The sequence below is a fragment of the Penicillium griseofulvum genome, assembly GCF_001561935.1.
Source record: "Penicillium griseofulvum strain PG3 chromosome Unknown contig_84, whole genome shotgun sequence".
In the NCBI taxonomy this organism is placed as follows: Eukaryota; Fungi; Ascomycota; class Eurotiomycetes; order Eurotiales; family Aspergillaceae; genus Penicillium; species Penicillium griseofulvum.
In genome coordinates this window covers 78,167-103,778 of record NW_024467475.1, presented here as the reverse complement: position 1 = coordinate 103,778, position 25,612 = coordinate 78,167, and the positions used below count along the sequence as shown (strand labels likewise).

Below are 25,612 nucleotides of genomic sequence, written 5' to 3'. Positions count from 1 at the left end.
TAAGGGAGAAAAAAAAAAGAAAAAAGAAAAAACAAAAAGTACAGGTAAGTCAACGGTTAGTCATTTCGAAACAATATGACCTAAAACAGACTAGTGTTCCCACGCGTGCCGTCACCAGTTCGACTTTCTCAACTTCTTCATCCCACCTTGCCCTGAGCAAATTTTGGAATAGTCAGGGTCATGCCGTGGACAGTGACCAATTCATTTAAGAGGTATGTATACTGGATTCAATTTCTGGGACTTCAACTGACATCTTAACTTCAGAGGCCTTATGAAAACTTACGGACGACCAACATGGCGCGTCTACGATGATGAGCGCGCCGCAAAGAAAAGACGCGTGGATGAGTCCGATGAAGCTGAGGCCAACCTACAATATGCCATCCGTGAATCTTCAGCTGCCGTGCTGTCAAGCCCATCGCGTCGCAACTCCCTGTTGTCGGAAGGCACGCTCGATGATATTGACGATCTCACCACACCACCATCATCGCCACCTCCGCGTTTAACCCCACCGCCAGCCAATACCCGCAAGCCAACATTTGCTTTTCTCAAGCGGAAGCACAAGGAAACTACTACTGGATCGCCCTTGACAGAGGTTAATTCGAATAGTGTACGCGCATCAGTGGACCCACCCAAGCAAAAGGGTCAGAAACAACCCGTCATGCGCCAGATGCAGATTGACCTGGGAAATGATACACGAAAGACCTGTGCGACCTGTGGTATGGAATATATCCCGTCCAATACGGAGGATGCGGCATTGCATAAAAAGTTTCACGAAATGAATGCGACTGGGATCGACCTGGGCAAGGCATTTATGCGTGCGAACGCCTCACGCTGGGTTTACGAAGCGACTCGATTCGATGAGGGGTATGTGGTAATTGTGGACCGCAAGGCCTCCCCTAGTGCCAAGAGCCAAGCGAAGAAGGTTCTCGAGGTTGTTAATAAAGAGCTCTCATCACCGGAAATCGACGACGAGACCCTCTGGAGCCAAACGGAACCGCCAAAACACTTGCAGGATGGTCCAACCGAGAAAGTAGATCGGTATCGGGTCTTTTTGCATATGAAGGATAGTCGCTGTGTTGGGCTCTGCCTGACTGAGCGCATCTGGGAATCCCGACCGGTGGTGAAAGAACAAAATGACGCGCACAATGGCTCTGTCTCGACACGAGATGAAATCCGTCCGGCCATTGTCGGAGTCTCTCGTATCTGGACTTCCGGATCCTCACGGCGAAAGGGAATTGCTTTAGATCTCCTCGATTGCGTGGTCATCAACTTTATTTACGGGATGGAAATAACCAAGGCACAAATTGCATTCAGCCAGCCCACGGAGAGTGGTAATCGCCTGGCACATAAGTTTTTCGAGGGTGAAGAGACATGGCATGTCTATAACGAGCGGTGACGGTTGAATATGGGAGGGTCTTTTTAATCATTTTACAAGCAATGAGGCATACTGGAGGGGGGAACTTTGTATTCTCTGGAGAGCGTTTTTTTTATTTTTTTTTATATTGTTTCTGTACCATACCCTTTTTCCCATGTACAATAGGGAGATGGGACACATTTTCCAATTTGATATTCAATGTGCTTTCCAAAAATTCAAGCCTCTCGGGGTAACCGGAGACTCGACGGAAAGCGGAGGTAGGAACATAAACTCGGGACCACCCCTCCTTTCTTCTTCCATATATTCTGGCGATGTCTGGATCAAATCCTTTTCGCGTTAAACGGGGTGAGTATTGTTTTTAGTCAGGGAGAATCATTACATGCTGATGATTCCGAGGCAATCCCGATTTGTCTACAGGTTTTGCTGTGTCGCAGCCTATAGCCCCGAACCGTTACGGGAAGTCGTCGACATCGCTTGAACGCGAGATAGATGACTCGAGCTCAAACGAAGAGATAAACCCATTCGATGTGTCTGTGAGCGATACCGAGGATGAAATCAATGGTCATAAGAGTCCAGCTCCCCAAGATGATCGACCATCTTTTGGGTCAGCTCCACACCCATCAACAGATGGATCCCCCATATCACCCGACCACAACATGCGGTCTGCAGCAGGTGTAGACAGCTCCCATGCAGGACTTCCCACAGTACAGTTGTCCCCAGAGCTTGATGCAAGCCCTCCCGGCCGAGTGAAAGACAAGAAGCCGCCACCTCCACCTAGGAGTCATCACGGCCGCAGACTTGGCTCTACGGCCGCGGAATCCTCCCAGACAGCCCGGTCCCAGTCTACTAACCGCCTATCAATCCATGGCCCTGGGAATGTGACACCCGGTGCCTTGCATCCCAGCTCGGTATCTCTATCATCGACCGATTATTTCTCGGTCCCTGCGGGAGTGACAGGGTCGACGGACTCGCTCCAGCGCAGCCAGTCTCAGCATAAGCGTCCTCCCACGCCACCCCTCAGTCGTCGGCACAGTCAGATGCGGAGATCCAAGTCTACACAGTCCAAAACTAGCAGTCGATTAAGTATGTCTTACGACTCGGAGAGCAATGATAACTCTCTGCCTCCCAGTCCAGGTCCTTCCAGTCGAACGGAAAGCAAGAGAATCAGCATGCCTCCGCCATCGGGAGACTTCCAGGGGACTGGCCCGTTGGGAGATATCTCGCTGAACTTATCTCCCCACACTAACTCCAGACCATCATCACTGAAGGCTGGGCGGCGGGCATCATCATATGGGAATGTACCGGGTGGCTCTACTGGACCACCCCCGCCTCCTCCACCTCGGCGCACTCGAGACCCCATTACCCGTAGTGATGTGATGGGGTTGAAGGAGAACCATACATCAGCCCCACAACCATCCAATGCTCATGACATCCTGGCCGATCTCACCAGACTTCAGAAAGAGGTGGATGATCTCCGAGGGCATTATGAGAATCGAAAAGTTGATTGAAGGAGCAGCAGGCTGTTTTCTCCACATGTTTAGTATAGGCGATTGTATACATGAATGAACGAATGTATGAATTTGGCGTAGTATTTGCTAGTATAACCTCCTTAATATGGGGGGGGAAATTTGAAAAATGCGGGACAGTTTTAGTGACGACAGTGGAGGTCCGAAAGGTCCAAGTTTGTATTAAAAGGATTTTAAATATCACTCTTATACTATTTTTGAATTGGATAATTTAAAGGATAGATGTCTTATAATTAGATTGAGATATAAAAAAAAATCAGAGGTAAAGCAATAATCTTAGTATATTGTCGGCCAAGAGATTAGAGAGAGGTATGACGTGGGGGCAAATTAATTATTTACCCCCAGTCTCTCCTTCTTTCTTCCTGATATCTCTCTCTCAGAGAATTCTTACCCATTTCACTATTTTCACATCATGTCTACTCCAACACTGATCAATTTGCCTCCTCCCCCATCGGACCCCGTCACTCCATCGGATATGGGACCGTAAGAGCTCTAATTCCGCATTCCCCGTGTCTATACATGGAGAGTTGACTGACATTAATGGGGAATTCAGAGGCACCCCTAACTCCGGTACTACCTCGCTCTCTGCTCTCTCGACAACAGCGATCAAAGACGGTCACCAGGGGCATCCATTCCCCCACAGCCATCATGCGCATCAGTCCTCCACATCCTCTACAACCCTAGAGGCTGAGCGCGCAGATCGAATCTCCCGCCTAGCCGGTCTTGAGCGAGTTGCCACTGCTCGTGCCGGTGGTCAGACATCTTCCGGCCAAGCGCTTCCGCCGTATGCTCTAGGATACTTTGAGAGTCAAGTACTGAAGGAGCGCAGCACAGTCGGCAGTGCCAGTGCGACGGGTAGCGTCGCTGGGCGCACAACCTGGGCGAGCAGTAGCGACACATACGATGCCGACAAGATGAGCGAGTATCACGAAGACGATGGCACCTCCAGTGTCGGTAACGTCAGTGACGAAGGCAATGCCAGTCTAGTCGGTTTTGGCGAGGGCGCCAACAGTACTTACAGCGGGCCGATTTCTCGCCCCCCTGGAATGAACCGCATGTCTTCTGGACGATCTACCTCTATTGGCAGTCCGAATGTCAACCGCCCAAATCAGTTGGCTTCATATCTGCAGCAACAACAGCATCATGCCGGGGAGAGCTCCATGATGTCGTCGTCCCCGGCTGGGTCGATGACTCCCGAACCTATGAATGAAGATGCTCGCATGGTTGATGGTATGACCTTTGACTCGGATGTTGTTGATACCACTGCCAGAACTCCACGATTGGTTACCACGCCTGGTCACAGCAGTGGATTTGGTTCTCCAGGCCGGGATTAGAGTCTGGTTCATTGGTAGATTCAAGAGGTTACGAAGGCGTTCTTTTTTTTTTAAGTGGTTTGATGGCTCAAATGGATTGCTTCTTTTTCTTTGTATCTGTTTTTAAAGTAACAATGACTATACCTGTAATGATAAACTGAGAAACTGTTTCAGACTTGCATTGTCCAAGTATTTCGGTGTCTACGGTACCTGATTGGGTGTCTTTCCCCCTCTAAGACCGTTGCCACCTGTCTTTTCCGCATAGAATCTAGACAGCTAGACACTATTATAGATATATAAGTATTTGGACATATAAAATAGAATATTATAAAGCTATATATAGTTATATTTAAGCTATAATTCAAGTTGAAAGTGTATGTATATTGGGATTCCCGGCACAACGTGTATACCGCAGATGACGGCATGCCGCCTAGCCACATCGCACCCGAATTTTCTTTCTTTCACTCTTCAACCTCCCCAACTACCTCGCTTCGCCCGACCTCTTTTTTGCTGGCATTGACTTGTCTAGCAGTCTTCTATTCCGCCGACTTGCTGTTTTCACTTGCCCAGAAACGTCCCGACGAATTCCCAATCAGAGAAAATACCTTCGAAAAGCCCTTTGTTCGACTCCCATTATTTCACCGGGTTCGCTGTGTGGCTATTTTGGTATAAGTTCGCTTTGTGATTTCTTCCTGGAAGAATCCATTTTACCTGTTTCCGAAAAGAAAAAGCATTCGATTTCTCTTTTGGTGGATTCATTCTAGACTCGCGAGTCGAAATCAAGATGGCTGCTCCTACGCAACTTGCTTGTACGTGTTTTCCATGTTCCGTTTTTTAATTCTTGACCTTCGGGTCGCATTCGTTACGCGAATGGATGAATGTTTGCTAATAGTCGCACAGTCCGCACGCTCAAGGGCATTAGCATCATGGATGCCGCCCCCGTCTACCAACCCCTTTCTGGGTTCGAGAAGTAAGAATTGAGCTAGATAACAATCAGGGAAATTTTGCTAACTCGTTCTCCGCTAGACCAGAGGGCAACCTCCGCTGTAGCGGCTACTCGCCGTGTGGCCGGTACTTCGCATGGGCGTCACCTGAAAAGTAAGTTGATTTTCTCCCCCACTTTCACGTTCGAAATCTAACATTTGTCTCTCAACACAGGGTCACCATTATCGACCCTTCCGTGGGCCTTGTCGTTGGTACTATCCCCGCCGAGAACGTGTTCGAGCTAGGATTCTCGCCACTCGGCACCTACGTGATTACCTGGCAGCGCACATCCAAGGACGAGAACGGAGACGCCGTCAAGAATTTGAAGGTGTGGCGTTCCATTGAGGCCGGGGACAATCACACGGTTGTGGGAAGTTTTGTCCAGAAGTCGCAGACCGGTTGGAACTTGCAGTACACTGCCGATGAGAAGCTGTGCGCCCGCACCGTGACTAACGAGGTTCAGTTTTACCAGAGCGACAACCTGTCCACTGTTTGGAACAAGTTGCGCGTGGAAGGAGTCACAGACTTTGCGTTGTCGCCTGGTCAGACTCAGTCTATCGCCGTGTTCATTCCTGAGCGCAAGGGCCAGCCTGCCCAGGTTAAGGTGTTCATTGTACCGCAGTTCAATGCACCCGTGTCCCATAAGAGTTTCTTCAAGGGCGATAAGGTTCAGCTGAAGTGGAATGCCTCTGGAACCACTTTGATCGTGCTTGCGCAGACCGAGGTCGACCGCACTGGCAAGAGTTACTACGGCGAAACGACCCTGTACTTGCTGAGTGCTAGCGGTGCATTCGACATGCGCATTGATCTTGGTATGTTTTCTCGCTTTCCTCGCTTTACCACTTGAACTCAACTGACAATTAGTAGATAAGGAGGGCCCTATTCACGATGTTAGCTGGAACCCTAACTCGAAGGAATTCGGTGTCGTGTATGGCTACATGCCTGCCAAGACGACCATCTTCAGCTCCCGTGGTAAGCCCGAGCACCACTTCCCCCTTGCGCCGCGCAACACCATCCAGTTCTCGCCCCATGGCCGCTTCGTGCTGGTTGCCGGTTTCGGTAACCTGGCAGGACAGATGGACCTGTATGACATGGGCAAGAACTACCACAAGATTACCACTGTCGAGGCCTCCAACGCCAGCGTGTGCGCCTGGTCGCCCGATGGGCAGTACATCCTGACCGCAACGACCAGCCCCCGCCTACGCGTCGACAACGGTGTGCGCATCTGGCACGTTACCGGTGGTCTTACCTACAATGAGGATATGACCGAGCTATACGACGTCACCTGGCGCCCCCAGAGCATCGAGCAGCACCCGCTGGGCGAGCCGCTCACCAAGGTGCCTGCTCCCCACCCTTCCGCCATTGCCTACATGGGCACGCGCAAGGCCCCCGTCAAGCCAGCAGGTGCCTACCGTCCCCCCGGTGCCCGTGGCCAGCTAACCCCGCTCGCATTCAAGCGTGAAGACGAAGGCGGTGCCGCCTTTGTCCGCGATGGCGTGCCCGGCGCTAGCATGAATACTTTCGGCAAGCCCCGCCGCCGTGAGATTCCTGGTGCCGAGCCTGCGGAGGAGTACCTGCCTCCCGGAGCCGCGCCCGGCGGTGGTGTCGCCCTGCCTTCCGAGAACCTGTCCAAGTCCGCTGCGAAGAACAAGAAGAAGCGCGAGGCCGCCAAGAAGGCCAAGGAAGATGGAACTGATAACGCTCCTCCTGCCAATGCCCCGACTGGCCCTAGCCCAGACCGCAACCGCAACCGCGGCAAGAATGTTGGCGCTGCGAATGGAAACGGTGCGGCCAAGTCTGCCCCTCCTGCTCCTGCCCCCGTCGCTGCACCCACCCCTGTTGAGGACCCCTCTGCCCAGGATAAGAAGATCCGTGGCCTGTTGAAGAAGATCCGCGCTATTGATGAGCTTAAGATGCGTCTTGCTGGTGGGGAGAAGCTGGAAGATACGCAGATGAAGAAGATCCAGACCGAGGATGCGGTGCGGAAGGAGCTCCAAGCTGTAGGTTATGATGGATAATTGGAATTGAAAAGAGAATGTATGATGCTTTATGACGTTGATGCAGATTGCACCCTTGCATGGATATAGTTAGATCGACCTTGCATGTATTGCATCTGGTATAGGAGCTGTTTAGATTGATATTGTTATCAATATCAATACCACTCACTATCAATATGAACTTCAAATGGCTGTACAGATTATCTATTCGACATTTTAAGGCTACTACTAGCTGTAAACATCTATCATAGAACATAAAACATGGAAACTATGCAAAAACCTCACCCGAACCCAGAAAGCTCTCCAAAACACAAACCTCCTGAGGTCGGGACGATCTCGACTGTGTTATCAGCCCCCCTGTGGAGATGAACTTCTGTGGATTTTATATTGAAGAAGAAAGAAAAAAATAGAACTTATAGCATTGGGGAACTTGATCTCTTTCCTTCATGCGAATACAATTATATCTGAGTCTCTCCCTCAAGATCTCCAACCTGCACACCCCAAACCTGCCATCGAGCTTCTTCAACAAAGTCTCTCCGCAACCACAGCCCAGATGGCTGACCCTGTGTCGGGGACAGTAGCCCTCTAGTCGAAAGATGGTCGCGTTCATCACCAGGCTGAGTACGATCCAGCCAATCAAACAACAGACGAAGCTGCCAGATCCGATCACGAATTTGGTCTGGATCAGCGCCGCGGCCACGTGCGGATTGCACAATGTTACGCACGGTATGGGACAGAGCAAGTCTCGCATCTACGGCTGAGGTACGCAGCCAAGGGGGCACCGTGACAAGATCGGTGCTGATGCGCGCAGAACGCATCGGGAACGAAGCAGGGAGGACAAGGGAGCGCTCGCGGATGTCGAGGTCTTGTAGGGAGGGGAGGTGGAAGACCCAGTCCCAGGGGTTTTGGGATGGAGTCATCGCTGCGGATGGCTTGCCGGTGAGTAAGGCCATGCGAGTTGGCCATGCCGAGGGTGGGAGGCCCTTAGCGGGGTTTGAGAGCGGACCAGAGGTTGCTGGGAGAATGTCTTGGGCTTCACTGAGACCGGTCAGGGTGGAGGCAAAGACGGAGGTTGATGAGCTTGGACTATAGGTAGCCTTGCGGCGAAGGTAGACGGATGGGTCGCCACGGAGGAATTTCTCGCGTAGGGCATCGTTCTGGCTGAAGTCTAGAACGAGCGGCCAGTGATCTGGTCCACGAATCTCAATACGGGAAATGCTGTTAGGATCTGGCAGTAGACAGGGGGCGCCAATGGTGCGGGTGGTCTCGTCATGAGATGTTATAGTAATAGGGATCGAGATTGGGCGGCGGGTATCAAGATCACGAGGGACGAGGCATCGAGGTTCGGCAGCAAGAACCCAGAGGTGACGGAAGGCCTGGAGGTGGCACTTGTTATCAAGGACAGTTGTTGGGAAGATCGGGTAGAATGCGCAGATGAGCGCGGTCACCGCGCGGTTGGATGTGCCAAGTGTGTGGCTGCCTCCTCCAAGGAAAAGTACCCCGATAGCCATGTGTGCCGCCATGTGACTGCCATATGGTGTATCGGCGTCGATTCGACCATGGAGCGAGCGCAGCCTCCGGAACAGAGCTAGATCACCCGTGCCGGCCATCACTGCCGCGGCAGATAGGGCCACGACATCTTGGCAGTTCCGAACCGAATTGCGCGCCAGTCTAGCATCGTAGCTTCGCACAGATAGCCGTGAGATGCGGATAAACTGGTCAAGATAAAACATCAAAAGATCTCGGGCCTGTGTTTGTCCCGATCCAGCATGGCGGAGACCGACAGCAAAGCAAAGGCCTGCAATAATATTGAAGAATGGCATATCTTCGCTGCGCAGCCGGCGCACATCCGTGAGTCGCGATCGTTCCCGATAGACTTCGGGTAGACTCTGGCTGATCCACTCAGTAGTTGGTTTGATACTATCCCACATGATCAAGTGTCGTGCTAGTGTTCGCAACAGGAACAGATCTGGCCTCACATAGTCGAAGCGAACAGTAGTATCAGGGATATCAATCTTCTTGGCTAGTACCGAGTCGTTTGTCTTCATGAAGATGATCATAAGGGCAATGGTCGCGCCAGCCGTGGCGCGGTCGAGTACGTGGGCGATTTCGACGGTCTTAGTGCCCACGGAGATTGCCAATAGCCGTTCAACAATGTGCATATCGCGCATGCCTCGCAAGTCATCGCCTTTGCCTAGGTTAATGAAACCAAGGGCAAAGCCTGCGGCCAGACGATATCCTTCGTCGCGGAGGTCCTCTCCGGTGGCAGCAGCTTGCTCGTCCTGCTCATTATTTTCGATTTCAGAGAGCATGATCTCGCTCATGCGACGATGCTGGGAGCCACAGTAAAGTAAACCGATGCCCATAACTCCAGCAGTCTGAGTCAACGGCGACAGGTTCAGCTCAGCTGCTCCAAGTGGAAGCATTCTTGTAACATGCACTGAAAGCAAGCGTGTGATTAAAGTATCCATTGTGCCTAGGTACGACGCAGAGAGACCGAGCAGGAGACCAATTGATGTCATAGTATGCTTGGGAGTAAGGTACTTGAAAGCAACCCACTTGGCCAATGATTTAAGATGGCCATTCAGACCCAGAGCCAATAAAAATCCAGCATGTCGGTTGGTAAGATCCTGTGGCTTGTTGAACAAGATCCATGAGGTATCAATACCTTTGGAGGCCTTGGAGATCGCTAGACCGGTTGACACGCCGTTGTGGAAGAAGGCCCAGCAGACCTTTTCTTCTGAGAACGCCGATCTATCCGCGCTGACTGTGACATTGTCCGGCTTCATGACGCACTGCAGGGAAAATGAAGGAATTGGCAGTTTCTCAGTCAGCAAAGGCAATCGGCCACTAAAAGTGAGCATTGCACGACCTGCTGGAGTAGACAATGTCCGAACTGTCACGAGCTGCACGATTTCTTTCTGTGCCTCTAACAAGTCCGAGTCACTCCAGCCAGGTTCGGCTATGCACTCTGCCACCGGCGCTTTGGACTGGTTTAGTACTTTGCCTGCTTCTATGAATCGCTTATCCTCTCGGAATATCAGCCTGGTGACTGAGTGCCGATCAGCCTCTGCAGAGGCCTCAAAGGCGTAGATGGCATCGATATCGAGTGCCGAGCTGCTGATATAATGGAAATCTCGGATGGCATTATGGTTAAGCTGCTGCGGCGCTGCCATTGAATTGGGTTGGGCCGGGTTCATTGACATGTAAAGGTCTTCTCTGTCAATCAGCTCTAGGAGCGTCGCATTCCAGGACGTGGATGCTTCGATCTGGCATTGCATAACGGCTTCATAGAGCGGTGCGCTGACACCTTCTGGGAAGCTGTCAATGACACTCTTCGTGAACCCCCAACGCTGCAAAAGCTTGATCTTTTCCAAGGGGGTCGACACGCCGTGAACTTCCGTGAAGAAGCCATTCAACGCACACGTCCGTGGTGTAATGCTGAAACATTCGCGCCAGATTCGCCCTTTCCTGGGGGTTCGCTCAGACGCATTTACAATATCGAGGAGAGAAACAAACGGTGTAGGGCTCCGATGAGCAGCAGCACCCATGAGAAATTCGAAGATTGATGGAGGCGGGAAGGGTTCTGTGGGAACCTGTAGCCCAGCGATATGGCTATTATCCTCAAACTGCCAGCGCTCCATACTGGCCATTTCGGTGCCATAATAGGCATCCTCGGTCCATTTCCAAGACTCCCATCCTAGCCAGCCACCCAATTGTGCGAGAATAGGAGCAAGTAACCCTAGAGACCTTTGAGACTCCTCCGTGTCGCAGGTGGAGAGCTTTTGTTCTTCACGCAATAGATGCAAGGCCACGAGAACACTGCATAGTGCGGTACATCTTGTGTTCTCCGAGAATGCTTCAGAGACAGGGAGGTAGCCGTCGCGGCCAGCAGCCTTGAGGCCTTGGGGACTTTGGACGAATTCACGGCTGAGGGCGATGCACCGGATCAGGTACGAATTCTGGCGATATGTGGATCGACTTGCATTGGCATCTTTGGGTACATCTCCTGATATGAGACCCTCAATTGCGTCTTGTTCAACGATCCACCCCCAGGAACTGTCCATCATCCACGGAGCTACGACACCGGATGAGCCAGACTCCAGGTCCAGCATGGACTCCCAGCTTTCCAGATCCAGCTGTCCTCCACTACTTGATCTGAGTAGACCCTTCTTGCGGCGCGCTCGTTTGGGGGCCTGCGTTTGGGGAGGGGTAACGAATGGAGTTGCTAGACTCAACAAGACGATTGTCATGGCGGTCCACTCAATGTTGTTTTCCTCCTTGCCCCGAAGCCATTTCATGACCTCCCACCATGCCACCGTGATGCCATCGCCCGCTTTCTCGGACTCACGCAAGGCAAACTTGCAGATCTTGAGTATTTTCTTCACCAGTTCGTTGCGAGGTTCCATCCGGATTTGAAGTCTGTGGCGCTTTTGATTGGCATCCACGAGGTCGATCTTCCCTCGAGAGCACCCATGATCAAACTTGTTGAAGACGAGGTCGGGATCTACCATGACCCGGTTAACACCACTTTCTCTCGGGCGACTTTCGAGTTTGTTGGCAGAGATGCCATCCGGTTCATACAGCTGAAGTGGCACAGGAACTTCGACTTTGACGGGACTACCCCACAGGGTTTGCAATGATAGCTCGCGGTGTCCGTTTTCCGTTTCACTTAGTGAGAGTACTCGCGAAAGATCTCCATCGGAGATTGTACAAGTATCCAAGACATTTGAAACATTTTGGATCCTTACCGCACGCACGAGTAACGGACGCTGCTCGGCGGTCTTGGACTTTTTCTTTTGGCTCCTAGGAGTTGGTTCTCGGTCCGCCCTCAGATTCACAATAGTTAATTTCTGTGCCTCTTGGTCCACGATGTATACTGCCAGGGAAGCTGTATTGCCTTTGTGGGCGCTTCCAAACTCACTGGACGCCAATGTAGAGACCTTCAACCTTCGAGATGCTGGTTCTTTTTGGAAATTACCCGAGAATTGGGACGAGAAACTTTCAACTTTGGTCAATAAAAGTTCTTCTGGGAGTCCTGATGTCGAGTCGCGTAGGGCAATGTTGTCGAACCCAGAAGTGAGACTGTCACTGTTGAGCTCTTCGAGTAGCTTGTCCACTGGGGTATCTAAAAAGCTGCCTGCTGTGCTGTAAACAGACCCTGTGCCTGGAGGCAGAGAGCCTCGAGGGTTGAAACCAAAGCTTCCACGAGCGCTCGCTCCTCCTATAGACTGCCTGAATCCGGCACCATGCCCCATGGTGCTGGACTGACTGCCAGTGGCTAAGTCTGAGAAAGTGATACGGTCCTGGCTAGTTGCAAGATCTGTTCGGGCGAGCAGTGAGCTGACCCGTCTTGATGTTTTGAGGGGGACGCCGACATCTCCAAAGTCTTGGGCTACTCTCGAAGCCAAGTCATCTTCAGCGTCATTCTTTCCTTCAGATAGCTGAGTGGAAGGCCAGTTGTCGGTTCGAGGCCCAAAGCTCTCTCGGGTTGCTCCAGAGCGACCGGCCGGTGTTGTTGCGCCAGTAGCCATCCCGAAATGCGAGCTTCGCCTTACTGACCGGGTACCTCCTGTTTCCCGTCTGGTTTTATCTTTCATTGAGCCGCTTGATTCATCATCTTTGTATCGCGCAGTCCAGATCGTATAGATACCTGTAGTTGTGTTTATCGTAACCACCAAAATCAAAGGGCCACTATTTGGTCTATTGGTGCCCGGGAGTTCGTCTTTTGGAGAGATGTATACAATCTCATCCACAGGGTCCAACACCTCTAGTCCCGATGGCCTTCTTCTGGTGCTATTGATGCTGCTCTGAAGCCAGCGGGAAGTTTGGGATGTCACAATCAGGCCCATCTCGGAATGAGGGTTAATGAGGGAGAAAACCCGGGGTAAATCCGTGCTTGAGCTGGCATTTGGCACCCAAGAAGGACCCGGAACAGATGACGATTTCGTCGATGGACGCTTGCTTTTGCCGAGAGAGAATGGTTGAGAGGCGCCAGGGTCAAAGAGCGAAGCAGACATGAAAGAATTCGGAGGCGCAGTCGGATGTTGACTGCCACCATTTTCATCTTGGACCTTTCTTTGGAGGATAAGACCTCGAGGCGTAGCAAACACAGATTCAACCTCAAATGGAAGGGGAATCGTATGGCTATTGCCCGCCACGAAGAAGATATGAGCTTGCGATTTGAGGACTACAACCAAAGCCCTAGAAAGAGCCTCATTGGAGTTCTGGGGAGCTACGACTGCCACTCGTGCATCTCCATGTAGATCCAACGTTGAGAACGTTTCAGTCCGCTTTTGTTTCTGCGTGCCAATAGTTGCTTCAGGTCGACTTGGAGACGTGGTTTTAGAGCGTTTGGTGTCTCCCACTGCAAACCGAGTGAATAGAGCATGTCGAATATCTTCTTTCTCGGGGTCCATTCGAAATACTCGCTTCACCATCCCTGCGCGGGACCATACAACACAGTGTTTCGTCCATACTAACTCATCGTCCACGGGGCCAGTCAATCCGCTTTCGTCAACGCATATCGTCCAGTTATAATAATCTCTTGAGGGTTCAGGAGGGAGAATTCCCTCTGAGACTAGGTAGGAGACGGCTGAGGGTTCGTGGACGCCCAAAGAGCGAACTGACGCCATGGTGAGCTGATTAGCAGCCGGGGTAGCGATCGTATTGCGCCGTCACAAACAGTTCTGCGGTTGAAATCGTTGAAATCATTTCCATTGTTCACGTAAGTTTAATCAACGGTGCGCCCAGAAGACATGCCGAGTGGTTGAATGTCGAAGTTGGGAAGACGCGCTGGAACGCGGATTGGATCGACTTCTCTTTGCTTCCCGACCAAAACAACTTCCTTTCTCCATCTACGCAACCTTCCACTCTCCCTACCTCTTAACATCCTTCTCTCTGTTTGCTTTTGTTTAGGAACAAGCATTCAGTAATTAGGTCTTACTTTACCTTCAAATCTTCGACGGTCTATCACCCCTGCGGTGCGCTGTGGCGCCTGTGCTCGAAGCTACCTGTAACTCGACAGCATCGCAACTAGCACAATGCCCTCATTTCCTACTACTCCCTTGGTCCGGACTAGAGATGATGGCTTGCAGATCAGGTACGGGTGATGCGCATTGGTCATGGTATTTGGATTGACGCTGACCTCGTTTTGCAAAATCTTTAGCTATCCGCTCTCGCATCGCATCCACACAGCCAAAGGCTACCCACTTCGAGCCCCGAATGGCTCCTCGGTCATTATCTACGGCTATGATACTGGACTAAAAATTGTGTGGAGAGGAGGGAGACGGTTCACAGAACTAAAGCCGGTTGAGCCTCAAGCGAAGCAGAAACCCACAGGAAACAATGCGGATCACGATTCAGCCATGATCATTGACTCCGATGAGGATGAGGAACCCGAACCTGTACAAGAAGAGCCGGTCGTTGAGTTCAGTTTGGAAGAGAGCGAGGTTGATCCCGCTGCTCCATATGAAGAGATTCTACGACAGATTGATATTCCCCTTGGAAGCCGGGTGCTGGATGTGGCGGTGCCTCGTGTTCTCCCCGAGGAAGACCGCTCCCCTCTAGATCCCTTTCCACCTATCCTAAGAAGCACAATCGTTCTGTCGGTGGTTTGCTCCGACCTGTCGACAAAAGTGGTGACTCTGCCACTTGTGCCTCCTCACCCTGCGCAGACGGATTCCAAGAGCTGGCACATCCAAACCCTCACGGTCAATGGGGCCACCACTCATCAAGATATTCCACGCGGTGTATCTATTACGTTCACCTGTCGTGAATTTGAGGATGAGCAAGACCAGCGAAAGTCGCGAGGCCGATTCGGAAATTTTGGTAAATGGGATCTGCTCGTGGCTACGCATTCTGCAGAGGGATGCGGTGCGCTGTTGCTACACCGAATTCCAATCCGCGAGGAATCCTCATTGCGTCTTGTGGAAGAAGATATTGTCTCTCAGCGGCGCCTCTTGCCAGCACCTGCCCAGACGATTGCCTTTAACCCATCAACATGGCCATCCGTCCGCCATGCCAACCTGCTTGTTGCATTTCACAGCGGCTGCGTTAAGGTTTATTCTTGCTTTGTCAGAAAGACTTTGAAATCCTCACGGCGGGCTTCCGTGCCACAAGAAGATTACGAAACTATCGACACGGAAGGTCGCTGGTTGATCAGTCTGTACCCCGGCTTTGAGCAAGGACCCAACGGACTTCCCCGGCGGAAGAGAATCATTGATGCCGACTGGGTGCTAGGCGGACGAGCAGTTATGGTGCTTCTCGAAGACGGTGAATGGGGCGTATGGGATATCGAAGGTGCCGGTCCTGGTGCTGTTAAGGGCCCCCTGCACCGCCAGACAAGTGTCCAAGGTGTGACTGGTGGTTCATTAACCGCATATGCTGTCTGCGGCCGTATTATGACACCACTTTCCAACACCAACTCCGAGACGGAGCAGCGATCCCGATTCGCGCCTATGACACCATCCACAAGGCGTGTACGCGAAGATGGGTTGCTGAAGGGATCGATGAACACAGCCAGTCCGTCCCACCGCGGCCAAATCTCTGTCTTGCAGACAAATGCATCCTCAGACGCATTGCCCGACGAGTCGATCCTGCTTCGTCACGGCCGCCAGAGCGCGGTCATCACGAGCTTATTGTCTCTGTGGCGCAACGCTGTCAAAAGCACTGGCACATTTGATTCATCAAATCGATGCCGCGTTTCTCCTTTCCAAGACGTGAACTTGATGGGCCAGAACTTCCAGGCAATTGGACACCTACCTGCACCAGCACGCCGATCCCGGCAAGCAGAGCGACAAGCCTTCGATGTACTCGTGGCAGCAGAGCACCAGATCATGATTCTCGCTCCGAGGTTGACAGAATCTGTCGAAGAAAGCCTGCCTGTAGTGAAACAGGAAGAAACATCAGAGACCGACCAGCTGATGCTCCGACGAGGAGAACTAGACGTGGAAGGAATGGGTCGTCTACTGAATGGTATGACCGGTGGAAACGCGTCTATGCGCATGGGCAGCCCCGTGAAACGGACTCGTGTTTTCGCCTAACCTTAGTCATAGTCTACTAATACCCATACCTCAAGTTTCTTGTTTCTGCTGTGCTCACGTTCTACTCCCTTATAGGATATTCTTCGCGCTGTAAGGTGGAGCGCAAGGCGAGATCCATGCCTTGAAATTCCTTCTGCGGAAGTGAATAAGCTCTGTATCGGATGCGATATATCAATGACCATTGCAAAAGTGCTATGCACGACCCGCTGACATTGCAACATTCCGTTGCAATTCTCGTATTTGGCTTCGGGGTTCCTTCTTCGTCTCTGTTCTACTGCGGATATCGATTTGTCTCTTGACGACTCCTACATCGATGGCCGCGGTGGGCAGAGGAGGGGATGGCCAAAGTTGGATGCGAGTGAACATGGGCATGATGGGACATTTCAAGTTAGAAACCGTAGCTCTGTAAAAATTACAATTGAACATTATCATGGCATTTTGTCCTTTGTGCATAAAAATATCTTTCTACTGTTAGTTTACTTCTCAACAAAACGAAATGAGAACACCAACTACAGAGATCGATGCTGGCCTTCCTTCAACAACCCACGATCACCACCACCACCCTTCTGCCACAGCCAGATACCCTCAACCGCCCACGCAGCAGCACTAGCATGACGACCAACGCCGGACGCAAGAGGCAAGTTACCACCCTCCTCGTCATCTTTTGCATTCTTGCTCTTATTTCTACCCTGGGTCTGACCAGCGGCTCCATCGGCCTCGGCAAGCATACCAGCAACAATACCCTCCTTTTCAATAACAAACCACAATCCATCGGACAGTGGCCCGCCCCGATCACCAAATTCTGCCCGGCCAAGTCGGAATAAGATCCGACCGATGACCTGCCATGCGATGCATCGCTGAGCGGGGAATGTGGAGCGTGCCAGAATTGCCAGCTCGGGGATTGTGTAGCCCGCGGCATGCGGATCCTCGCCATGATGGTGAAGGCCCATAGTTGTCGGGAGGGAGAGGGATGTTTCGGGAGCAAGAATGGTGCCTGTTAGTGAGAAGCGGATTGCCGAAGGCGCCATTGAGATGGCATTGCTGGTTGGGTGGTAGGCTGACGTTGAGTCTGGGTCTTCTTCGTCGGCAGAGAGGGGCTGCAGCCATGAGAGCGTTGATGGATCTTGGGCTATCTCGGGGAAGTAGTGTGACTGGAGATCTGATAGGAAAGATGGGGAAGATGGGTCCAAGACCGGCATTGGCTTTGTTGGCTGAGGGAAGTGGAAGGTTTCGAGAGTAGCTGGGTCAAGGGAGGGCCGCTGAGAGGCCGGGTGGAGGTCTTGAGGGAGGGTGGGAGGAGCGAGATCTTCATTGCGAGGGTGCGGCTTAGGTGATTCTTTGGATAGAGAATGAGACTGTGCGCTTTGGGTCGCAGCAACCGGTGCAGATGGAGGAATGTTGAACGAAACTGATTTCCTCGGCTTAGATTTCTCGTCCGCCACAGGTGCTGGCGGTGAAAATTCTGTCTTTTGGTCCTCTTCAATGTTTGCTCTGCGGAGGAATCGTTTGAGAAGTCCAGGATCCATTTGTTCCATCAGCTCCTCTCGTTCCTGTTGGATCTGCGCGTCCGACATGGCCGCCAGTTGACGGCGATTCTCCTCATCGATAGTTTTCTTGTCATCCTGGGCAGTCGGTTCAGTAGGGACAGGAGCTGGAGGTGTGGGGTGGTTTGATCGTCGCTGTTTGAAGGAAGATGGTTTTCTCTGGCGAGGGGCAGGGAACCCAGTCGATGATGCGGGCAATTTAGGCGCGGGGGGAATGGCGGTGGAGGGAGCCCGTTCTTGGATCTCACCGACGAGGGAGAATGGAGATGGTATCTCTGGAGTACCAGATTCTTCATCTAGATCGAGAAGGAAACGTTCACCGCGAAAAGCCATGATGTGTGAATACTTGTGAAGAGGAGAAAAAAAAAGGTTATGTCAGCGCGGGGAGATGCCAATGCGGCTCCCAAAGCTAAAATGGGGCTGCAGAATAGTCTAACCAGAATAGGTTAGTTGAAGATGGCGGATATGCTAGTCCCAATTAGGTTCCTCACATTGATCTGTGGCATCTATACAACTCGCCTAGATCTTCTATTATTGTAAATGAATGATTATATGCTGAATTGGGTCATTTTAATTAACTAGTATATAATAAATGATGTTAAATTTTCTTTTTCTACGTCAGCTAGATGATATTTACCAACATTGAAGTTGATATTCGTCCCTATAATGAGCCTCCATGGGGATACACAAGGATCAATACTATACTTTAACTTGTATTATCTATATAAAAAAAAAGAAGGAAATAGAAAGCCCAAATCAGATCTAAACCTCAAAATATGGTGATCACCTGATCATGAATAACACGAGATCGGTAAATGAAGCCATCCCTGTATCAGGTACAGAGTACAACTTACGGTTCTAGCCTAAAAGATCCGCAGGGGAATGGAATATGAGATTTCTCCAATATTCAATGATAGTAAGAAAGAATTCTACATATTATAAGAGATATATAGCTCTATGATATAACTTCTATATAAGAGTTATACAGTAATTTCCCCATGTTTTTACAAATATAGAGCTTTGACATATCAAATTGTAGTTCAGTTGTACTTTGCCGATGTAATGTGCTTTTAATTCCAATCTGCTTGCTTTCTCTCTCCCCTTTCTTCCCTTTTTTTTCCCTTTTTTTTTTCTTCTCCCTTTTCCCTTGTTTCTGTTCTCTCTTTCTCTCAACAAATTTCCCTTCGTCCCTTTCTTTTTCCACTTTTCCCGCGTTTTCTTGGTATTTTCTCTCTTCCGTCACCATCTTATCTTTCTTGTGTTCCTTTTCCCAATCTCTGCTTTCCCGAGACCTGATACCGACACGTTTCACCACCCGATTTTCTTCACAATCTTGATCCATTTTGTTATTTTATCAATTTGTTGTGAACTTCCCAAATTATGTCGGATCCTCCTAATATGAGTTTACCTAAAGAAGGGCCCATTGACACTGATGTCAAACCTGATACAGGCGCCCGACGTGCTTCCGGTACCGCCAGGCGGTCGCGTCGTAAGAAGGATGAGGATCCCGATCCAAAGAAGAACAAGGAACCCAAAGAGGCTAAAGAAAAACCGGCCCGAGCTCCTCGTCGCCCAAGAGAGAAATCAAACACTGCTTCACGGAAAAAGCCCAAACTGGAGCCCGCGGCAGACGAAACGAGGGCTCCGTTAGACGCCCGAAGCCCTCCATACGCCCCTACAACGCCTCAACCTGTTCAGCCCACCCAACCTGGTCAGCCTACTCAACATACACAAATATCTCAACCTCAACCCCCTCAACCCCCTCAACCCCCTCAACCTCCTCAACTTCCTCAGGCTCCTCACCCTCCTCAATCTGCTCCAACTGCTTACACAAATCCACGCCCTCCTCCGGCTTCGGGAGCTTCGTATCACCTGTCGCAACACACTCGCCCACAATCGCAATCGCAACCCCCAGTGCCACAACCACCACCTCAACGAACTAGCGGACAAAACTTCGACCCTATTCGCTCTGCGTTTGACAATCCATCTCCAGCACCGTCATACAGTCCTTCTGCTCGTGCAGTTTCTCCTCGCAATGCTTATCGTGCCAGTGCATCACCGGCGATCTCAAGCATTATCGACCCGCCAGCCCAGAACTCTCAACAAATATACAATCCGCTCCAGCGCTCCTCCTCTGGCCATGTATCCGGCCTCTCTTCACCGGCACCGCCTGCGATGGTTCCCACACCCTCACATACGCCCTTAGCACCGTCGCCCCTTCCCATTCCCTCTACTTCTCGTGGAGCCATGCAAATCCCGCAGGCCATATCTCAGTCCGCCCCCTACACCACCCCATACCCACCTACTGAACAGCGGCCAACGCCATCACAAACTCCGAAACATGAACCGTCTCCGCCAGCGATCCGGCAGCCTCAACCTCCTGCGCAACCCGAACCCGCTGTGCAGTCCCCTCCGTCCAAACAGCAACCAGCCGAATCAATGGAAATCGACAAAGAGCAGTCCGCAGCCAATGCCAAGAAGGAAAAGAGCACAGCTACTGCGCCGGCATCAAAAGCCTCATCTCCCAAGCCAGCTCGACCCGCCAAAGAAGCCCCCCATCTGCCTCAAGGGTCTGGCTTGATCACAAACGCGCTGTTCGGCGGGGATGATTCTTCAAAGTCGCCTGACTCGCGTAGCACACCCAACATCATCGTTCATGTTCCGCTACAAAAGGGCAACCAGATTGTCAACTTTGCACGGCTTGCAGAAGAGCAGTATGGCTTCGCTGCCTTGCACCCTCGTCTGGCCGCTCATAAAGCGCGCATGGCTCGTGTGGCAGCTGCCGGGGCCGCATTAGAACGAAATGATAAGAATACCAAAGGAATCTCTGCCGGCGAGAGTGCCGACGAGGACCTGAGCCTTGATGCGGAACGCGATAGTGATATGGATGGCGACGTTCCCATGGGCGGCACTGGGGCGGGAACCAACGGTGCGCCCTCGGAGGCTAGCGATGGAAAGAAGAAGCGACGTAAGAAGGTTGAAGAATATGACCGTGATGATCCGTTTGTGGATGACACCGAAATGGTGTGGCAGGAACAGGCTGCTGCCAGCAAGGATGGATTCTTTGTCTACAGCGGGCCACTAGTCCCTGAGGGAGAGAAGGTTCAGGTGGAACGGTACGTCTACTTACTATTCCCTAACTATACATATACTAATTATCTGCAGCGCTGACGGTACAATCAAACGTGGCCGTGGCCGCGGGCGAGGAACAGGTCGGGGTCGGACCGTGACCTCACACCCACACGTTCCTATTGCAGCTGCCGTGCCCGTCTCCCAAGATACTGGCCTACCATTGCGCGGACCCGGCTCTCGGGGTGGCACCTCACGCCGCCCGCGGGGCAACAAGAAGACCGATGGTGGCAGCGACCGCGCTGCCACTACTGCATCCGCTGCCCATGAAAGTCGTGGTGGCCGTGGTGGCGGCACTGGGAACACTGGCCGCGGTGGAAGTAACAGTACTCGAGGTGGAAAGTCGTCTGTATCAATCCCGATGCAGGATCTTGCTCCTGCGCCATCGACCCCGGGTGTTGGCCATGCACCCCCTGGTCCCAGTCAACTAGCTGGGCCAGAACTCATGATGAAATAGAAAATATGTGATTTGTCGTGGGGTTTGTTTGGTGTTCAGGACTGACTTTTATGCATTTGCGTTATTATTTTGCTTGTGGGTTTGCCCCTATTACCTTTTTTTTTTACTGGTCTCGAGAAACTGTTTGCTTTATGGACACAGCTCTGTACACCTCGGTTATGTTTTTTACGGCTGAATATCTAAATTTTCAGCCAGTCAAGATGTTTCTAGTCACACTGTAGACGCCCTCCTTCAGCCTCATATATTGAGTCTGTTGTATTATCTGTTTCGTAGATTCTTTGAAACATATATGAAACTGTGACAGAGTAGCCCTTGGAACAAACCGATTATACAGTTCATGGAGTAAACAGCCTAGATACGCCATAAGACAAGGATTAATATACCAGTGACAATAATTAGTATTGAACTATTTTCTTCGCCCATAGCACTTTTGATTTTATTTATTAATTCCCGCACAAAAATCAACATAGCTGCCCTTTTTGACTAGAGAGCTATTCGCAGAATGCAGATATTCTACAGCAACTGGACATACCCTTTAGAGACGGCAGGCTTTGTTTCCTCGGCAAATACTCAAGGGACTTTAGATATTGTCTGGCCTTGCCTCGGTGTGATATGCCTTTGCACATGGTCTACTCTCCGTCTAAATGTCCTAATCTAGTCGACACCATTTAAGAAACGCCAAAAGTGTCTGCGAACGCTTTGGCGGTTCTCCAAGAAGCTCAAATGGATGACTATCAACATTCTCGCACCAGAATGGGTATTCGGAATGGCGTGTCGTGATATGTGCTCTGTCTGGAAACTCAAGGCCCGATTTGTAGAGATTTAGGAGCAAGATGGCATCCCATGGTCTGAATCCCATATACACTACGCCAACATGGAGGGGGGGGGGATTCCCAATTCAATTTGCAAATTCTGATCCTCCCGATACTCAAGAGATTCCCTCTATAAAAGATCTTCCGAAGGGAATACGGAGTCCACAGGCACTTCAGAAGTCAATAAAGAGGATATCGAATGTGATTGGCAAAATCGACTGGGCTTTGGATAGATCCAATATGCTGGCCATTGAAAAAACAAATAGCATGGTTTCTCAGGGCTTAACGGAAGAAAAAATTGTCCAACATGCCATACAAGGACTGGGTTGGAAACCTCACTCTTCTTTGTGGCAATCTATGGGCGGTAGATGCGAATCAGCTACTCCTTGCCCGTGAACTTGGAATCATTGGAAAACTATCCTACCTGTCACAGGATTCTCTGGATCTTGGCAGTGACTTCCTCGTCAGGTCCTTAACATTACTTCAGATATCGTCAACGGTGGATGTTCATTCAGCTCGGTGTACGACTAGGCCGAAATCTCTCCACAAGCCAGCTCGAGATTTTTACCTTGTCTTTCGCAATGTGCTCCTCGATCACATATATCATGTTGATAAATAAGCCCCGAAATGTCCGAACATCATGTATCATGAAAGCAGTCAAACGCCCATCCGCAGAAGACTTGATCGACATGACCAATGCTGGTCCACAGGGCTACGGTCCCAAATACAGCGTCTGGATACCCAACAACGCCACGCACAGAAATGTCCTAAAGAAAGTGCCAGGATATGTGATGAGTATGGCTTGCTTGTTTGCTCTGGTTCTGTTTGACGCTGTCCATTGCGTAGCATGGAACTTTGAGTTCCCAACAGCCCTGGAGAAACTATTCTGGCGTTTGAGCGCGGTGGTAACAGCTGTTGCCATGCCATTTGCCTATCTGATTAAGTAAATCTTGGATCCGATTTGGTTGAAGGTGTTCGAGGTCGAAAGCCAACCAAGTATACTAGAATTGATTGAGAGAGTTTTCATGATGCTCATGTGTTTATTCTGGCGAGCCTGTTGATAACAGTCGAGGTCGTTCGTTCGTTGGCTTTTTTTCCTCTAGGCGCATTTATACGTACTTGGACAGCAAACATTCCACAGGTTGGTTGAGGATCTGAAGTGATTTGGAAAGTTATAAGGCTGATCCATATGTTTCTACCAGAGAACGAGTATGAGATTGCATTTATGTACGCCGTGTAATGCAGGAAGACATCCCAGGTAAAGATAGAGTCAGAAACAAAATAGGGTTGCCAGATGTAATCGAAGCATTGAATAAGGAAAAAAAGAAAATTGAAAAAGAGAGGGATACTCATAGATGGAAGAAAAAGAGACTGCTGTTAAGGCAGCTTGTCTTAGCTTCTTTTTTGTTCTATCCAAGAGCGCCATGAATACACAGAACATAGCCGACAAGAAAATAGCAGTGCACAATCATCAAAGCCGAGATCGTATTACAACGGCTTTTCATGTGTATATGCACATTCATCTGAACATAAACATGACAAGGGAAACTAAATAGGAAAATATATCCAAGATCAACTACCAGATTACCGGGGTGTGGTGCCTGGTTGGATGCGCCAGTTTCCGCCTGCCGAAACAGGTGGTGGGGGAGGCGGGCCAGACGGAGGTGCGGTGCGGATTGGCATCGTCGTCGAGTGCAGGTTCGTGCGGGGATTGGTGTTGCTGGAGCTGTTCGAGCGGGGGCTCATGAATGGATGGGATGGGGCATCAATGGCAGAAGCAGGCTCGTTAAGGTGCTGGCGCATCGCACGACGACCGGATCGGCTATCGTCATCGTTTGATTCCAGCGAGAGATGCTCCAGAGAAGGTGGTGGCGGAGACCGCGTGGCCCGGGACGAGGACGATGAGTAGTATTGAGGGTGGGGTTGAGACTGGGGGTAGTAACGGTGGCTGGATGGAACCTCATTGGCGATCTTTAGAGGGATATCGCCTGATACTTGGTTTGACGGGAAGGGTGACTGCTGTGGGGTTCGGATTGGCTTGCTGATGAGAGGGGGTTTGCCGGTAGTGGCTGATGTGGGAGCTGCAGGAGAGGAGGTCGAGTTTGAGGTTGGCGTCGAGGCATCTCTAGAGAGCGATGTTGGTATTGGTGGTCCCAAGTAGGACTTGCGTTTGTCTTGGTCCATCATGCTCGCTGCCCATCCTTCGAGGTTGACTGGTGTGCGCTTCGCGGCCTGCAGGAAGGCATCTTTGTCCTGAAAGGAGTTAGTACATGCGAAAAGAAGCAGGCTAAAGAGAGAGATAAACATACATAAAGCTCCCGTGGGGTTGGGCGCTCCTCGGGCTTTTTCAAGAGACACTTCCCAACAAAGTCATGCAGGATAGGCGGGAAGGCATCACTCTTGGGCAGCTTGGGCGCTGTTTCGTGAACGATTTGCTGAAGTAGATCCAGAATGCCCATCGGCCCTGCACTAGCACGGTTTCCGGCAGCAGAGTCGGAGTGATCGAAAGGGAACTTTCCAACGGCCAGCTCCATGACCGTCAAGCCCACACTCCACACGTCGGAACGGACTGTATAGGCGCCTCCCTGGATTCTCTCGGGAGCCATGTATGTGGAAGTTCCAACGAATGTATCGGCAATCGAGTTAACAGTTTCGGTAGCAACACCAAAGTCACAGAGCTTGATGTTGCCACGGGAGTTAAGTAAAATATTGGACGGCTTGATATCGCGATGCATGATGCGGTGGGCTTCGTATAAGTAGACAAGACCAGCCAAGACCGACTCAGTGATCTTTCCTAGCACATCGACTCGAACCGGGCCGAAATCTTTAGAAACGCGGTCGAGAGATCTAATTGTTCGTCAGCTATATATCCCTTTTGTTTCCCATATCGGTTCACCTACCCGAGATCCATATATTCCATGCATAGCACAATATCCCTCGCTTCATTTTGGAATGCACCATAGAAAGTGACGATATTAGGACAGTTGCAGTCGTGTCCAACTCGAAGTTCTCGTAGAATCTGCTTCCGCACGTTTTCTTTGGCCTCCACACGGATAATCTGCGGGGGACGAGGGAATCAGAGCTGACCAAAAAGTAGAAACACAGTAAACAAATACACACCTTTCGAGCCATTACCACCTTGGTGGATGCGTGCATCACCTTAGAAACAGTACCTCCATTTCCAGCGCCGAGTTCTTTCAATGTGACCAGGTCTTCACTGCGAAGATCGAGGCGAAACTCCAGTCCGATTTCGAGCGTGTCTGTGTTGTTGATTTCACTATTCCCAACAGGCCCAGGGGCCTGTGCATCACCATCGGTAGGATTGGAGGTGGGTTTAGGGGCTGCATTGAGAGCAAGACCTTTGACATTCTTGCGTTTCAACGTACGAGCCTGGAACTGGTCCGCCATGGCGTTTTGGTTGGGGGGAGTTG

General features: G+C 50.9%; 8 protein-coding genes across 8 annotated transcripts; 5 read left to right on the top strand and 3 right to left on the bottom strand.

The window, feature by feature from the left end:
• Window positions 1-180: 180 nt before the first annotated feature.
• Window positions 181-2,883, top strand: PGRI_045910 (ESCO family N-acetyltransferase; the record flags this gene model as incomplete). The annotated part of the gene is made up of 3 exons (XM_040792304.1): window positions 181-212; window positions 265-1,331; window positions 1,817-2,883. 3 exons carry the CDS (start codon window positions 181-183, stop codon window positions 2,881-2,883), a joined length of 2,166 nt encoding a protein of 721 aa, XP_040644271.1.
• A 430-nt stretch (window positions 2,884-3,313) lies between these two features.
• On the top strand, window positions 3,314-4,235 carry PGRI_045900 (uncharacterized protein; the record flags this gene model as incomplete). Its single annotated transcript, XM_040792303.1, has 2 exons — window positions 3,314-3,384; window positions 3,455-4,235. 2 exons carry the CDS (start codon window positions 3,314-3,316, stop codon window positions 4,233-4,235), a joined length of 852 nt encoding a protein of 283 aa, XP_040644270.1.
• A 763-nt stretch (window positions 4,236-4,998) lies between these two features.
• Window positions 4,999-7,216, top strand: PGRI_045890 (translation initiation factor 2A; the record flags this gene model as incomplete). Its single annotated transcript, XM_040792302.1, has 5 exons — window positions 4,999-5,023; window positions 5,115-5,184; window positions 5,241-5,312; window positions 5,373-6,010; window positions 6,066-7,216. The coding sequence occupies 5 exons, from the start codon at window positions 4,999-5,001 to the stop codon at window positions 7,214-7,216; spliced, it is 1,956 nt and encodes a 651-aa protein (XP_040644269.1).
• Window positions 7,217-7,653: 437 nt separating this feature from the next.
• PGRI_045880 (anaphase promoting complex subunit 1) lies at window positions 7,654-13,830 on the bottom strand (the record flags this gene model as incomplete). Its single annotated transcript, XM_040792301.1, has 1 exon — window positions 7,654-13,830. The coding sequence occupies one exon, from the start codon at window positions 13,828-13,830 to the stop codon at window positions 7,654-7,656; it is 6,177 nt and encodes a 2,058-aa protein (XP_040644268.1).
• Window positions 13,831-14,238: 408 nt separating this feature from the next.
• PGRI_045870 (uncharacterized protein) lies at window positions 14,239-16,239 on the top strand (the record flags this gene model as incomplete). The annotated part of the gene is made up of 2 exons (XM_040792300.1): window positions 14,239-14,297; window positions 14,364-16,239. The coding sequence occupies 2 exons, from the start codon at window positions 14,239-14,241 to the stop codon at window positions 16,237-16,239; spliced, it is 1,935 nt and encodes a 644-aa protein (XP_040644267.1).
• Window positions 16,240-16,748: 509 nt separating this feature from the next.
• Window positions 16,749-18,116, bottom strand: PGRI_045860 (uncharacterized protein; the record flags this gene model as incomplete). Its single annotated transcript, XM_040792299.1, has 1 exon — window positions 16,749-18,116. The coding sequence occupies one exon, from the start codon at window positions 18,114-18,116 to the stop codon at window positions 16,749-16,751; it is 1,368 nt and encodes a 455-aa protein (XP_040644266.1).
• A 1,047-nt stretch (window positions 18,117-19,163) lies between these two features.
• Window positions 19,164-21,369, top strand: PGRI_045850 (uncharacterized protein; the record flags this gene model as incomplete). The annotated part of the gene is made up of 2 exons (XM_040792298.1): window positions 19,164-20,899; window positions 20,949-21,369. 2 exons carry the CDS (start codon window positions 19,164-19,166, stop codon window positions 21,367-21,369), a joined length of 2,157 nt encoding a protein of 718 aa, XP_040644265.1.
• A 2,396-nt stretch (window positions 21,370-23,765) lies between these two features.
• ste7 (MAP kinase kinase Ste7) lies at window positions 23,766-25,589 on the bottom strand (the record flags this gene model as incomplete). The annotated part of the gene is made up of 4 exons (XM_040792297.1): window positions 23,766-24,434; window positions 24,491-25,028; window positions 25,082-25,239; window positions 25,302-25,589. 4 exons carry the CDS (start codon window positions 25,587-25,589, stop codon window positions 23,766-23,768), a joined length of 1,653 nt encoding a protein of 550 aa, XP_040644264.1.
• Window positions 25,590-25,612: the final 23 nt, after the last annotated feature.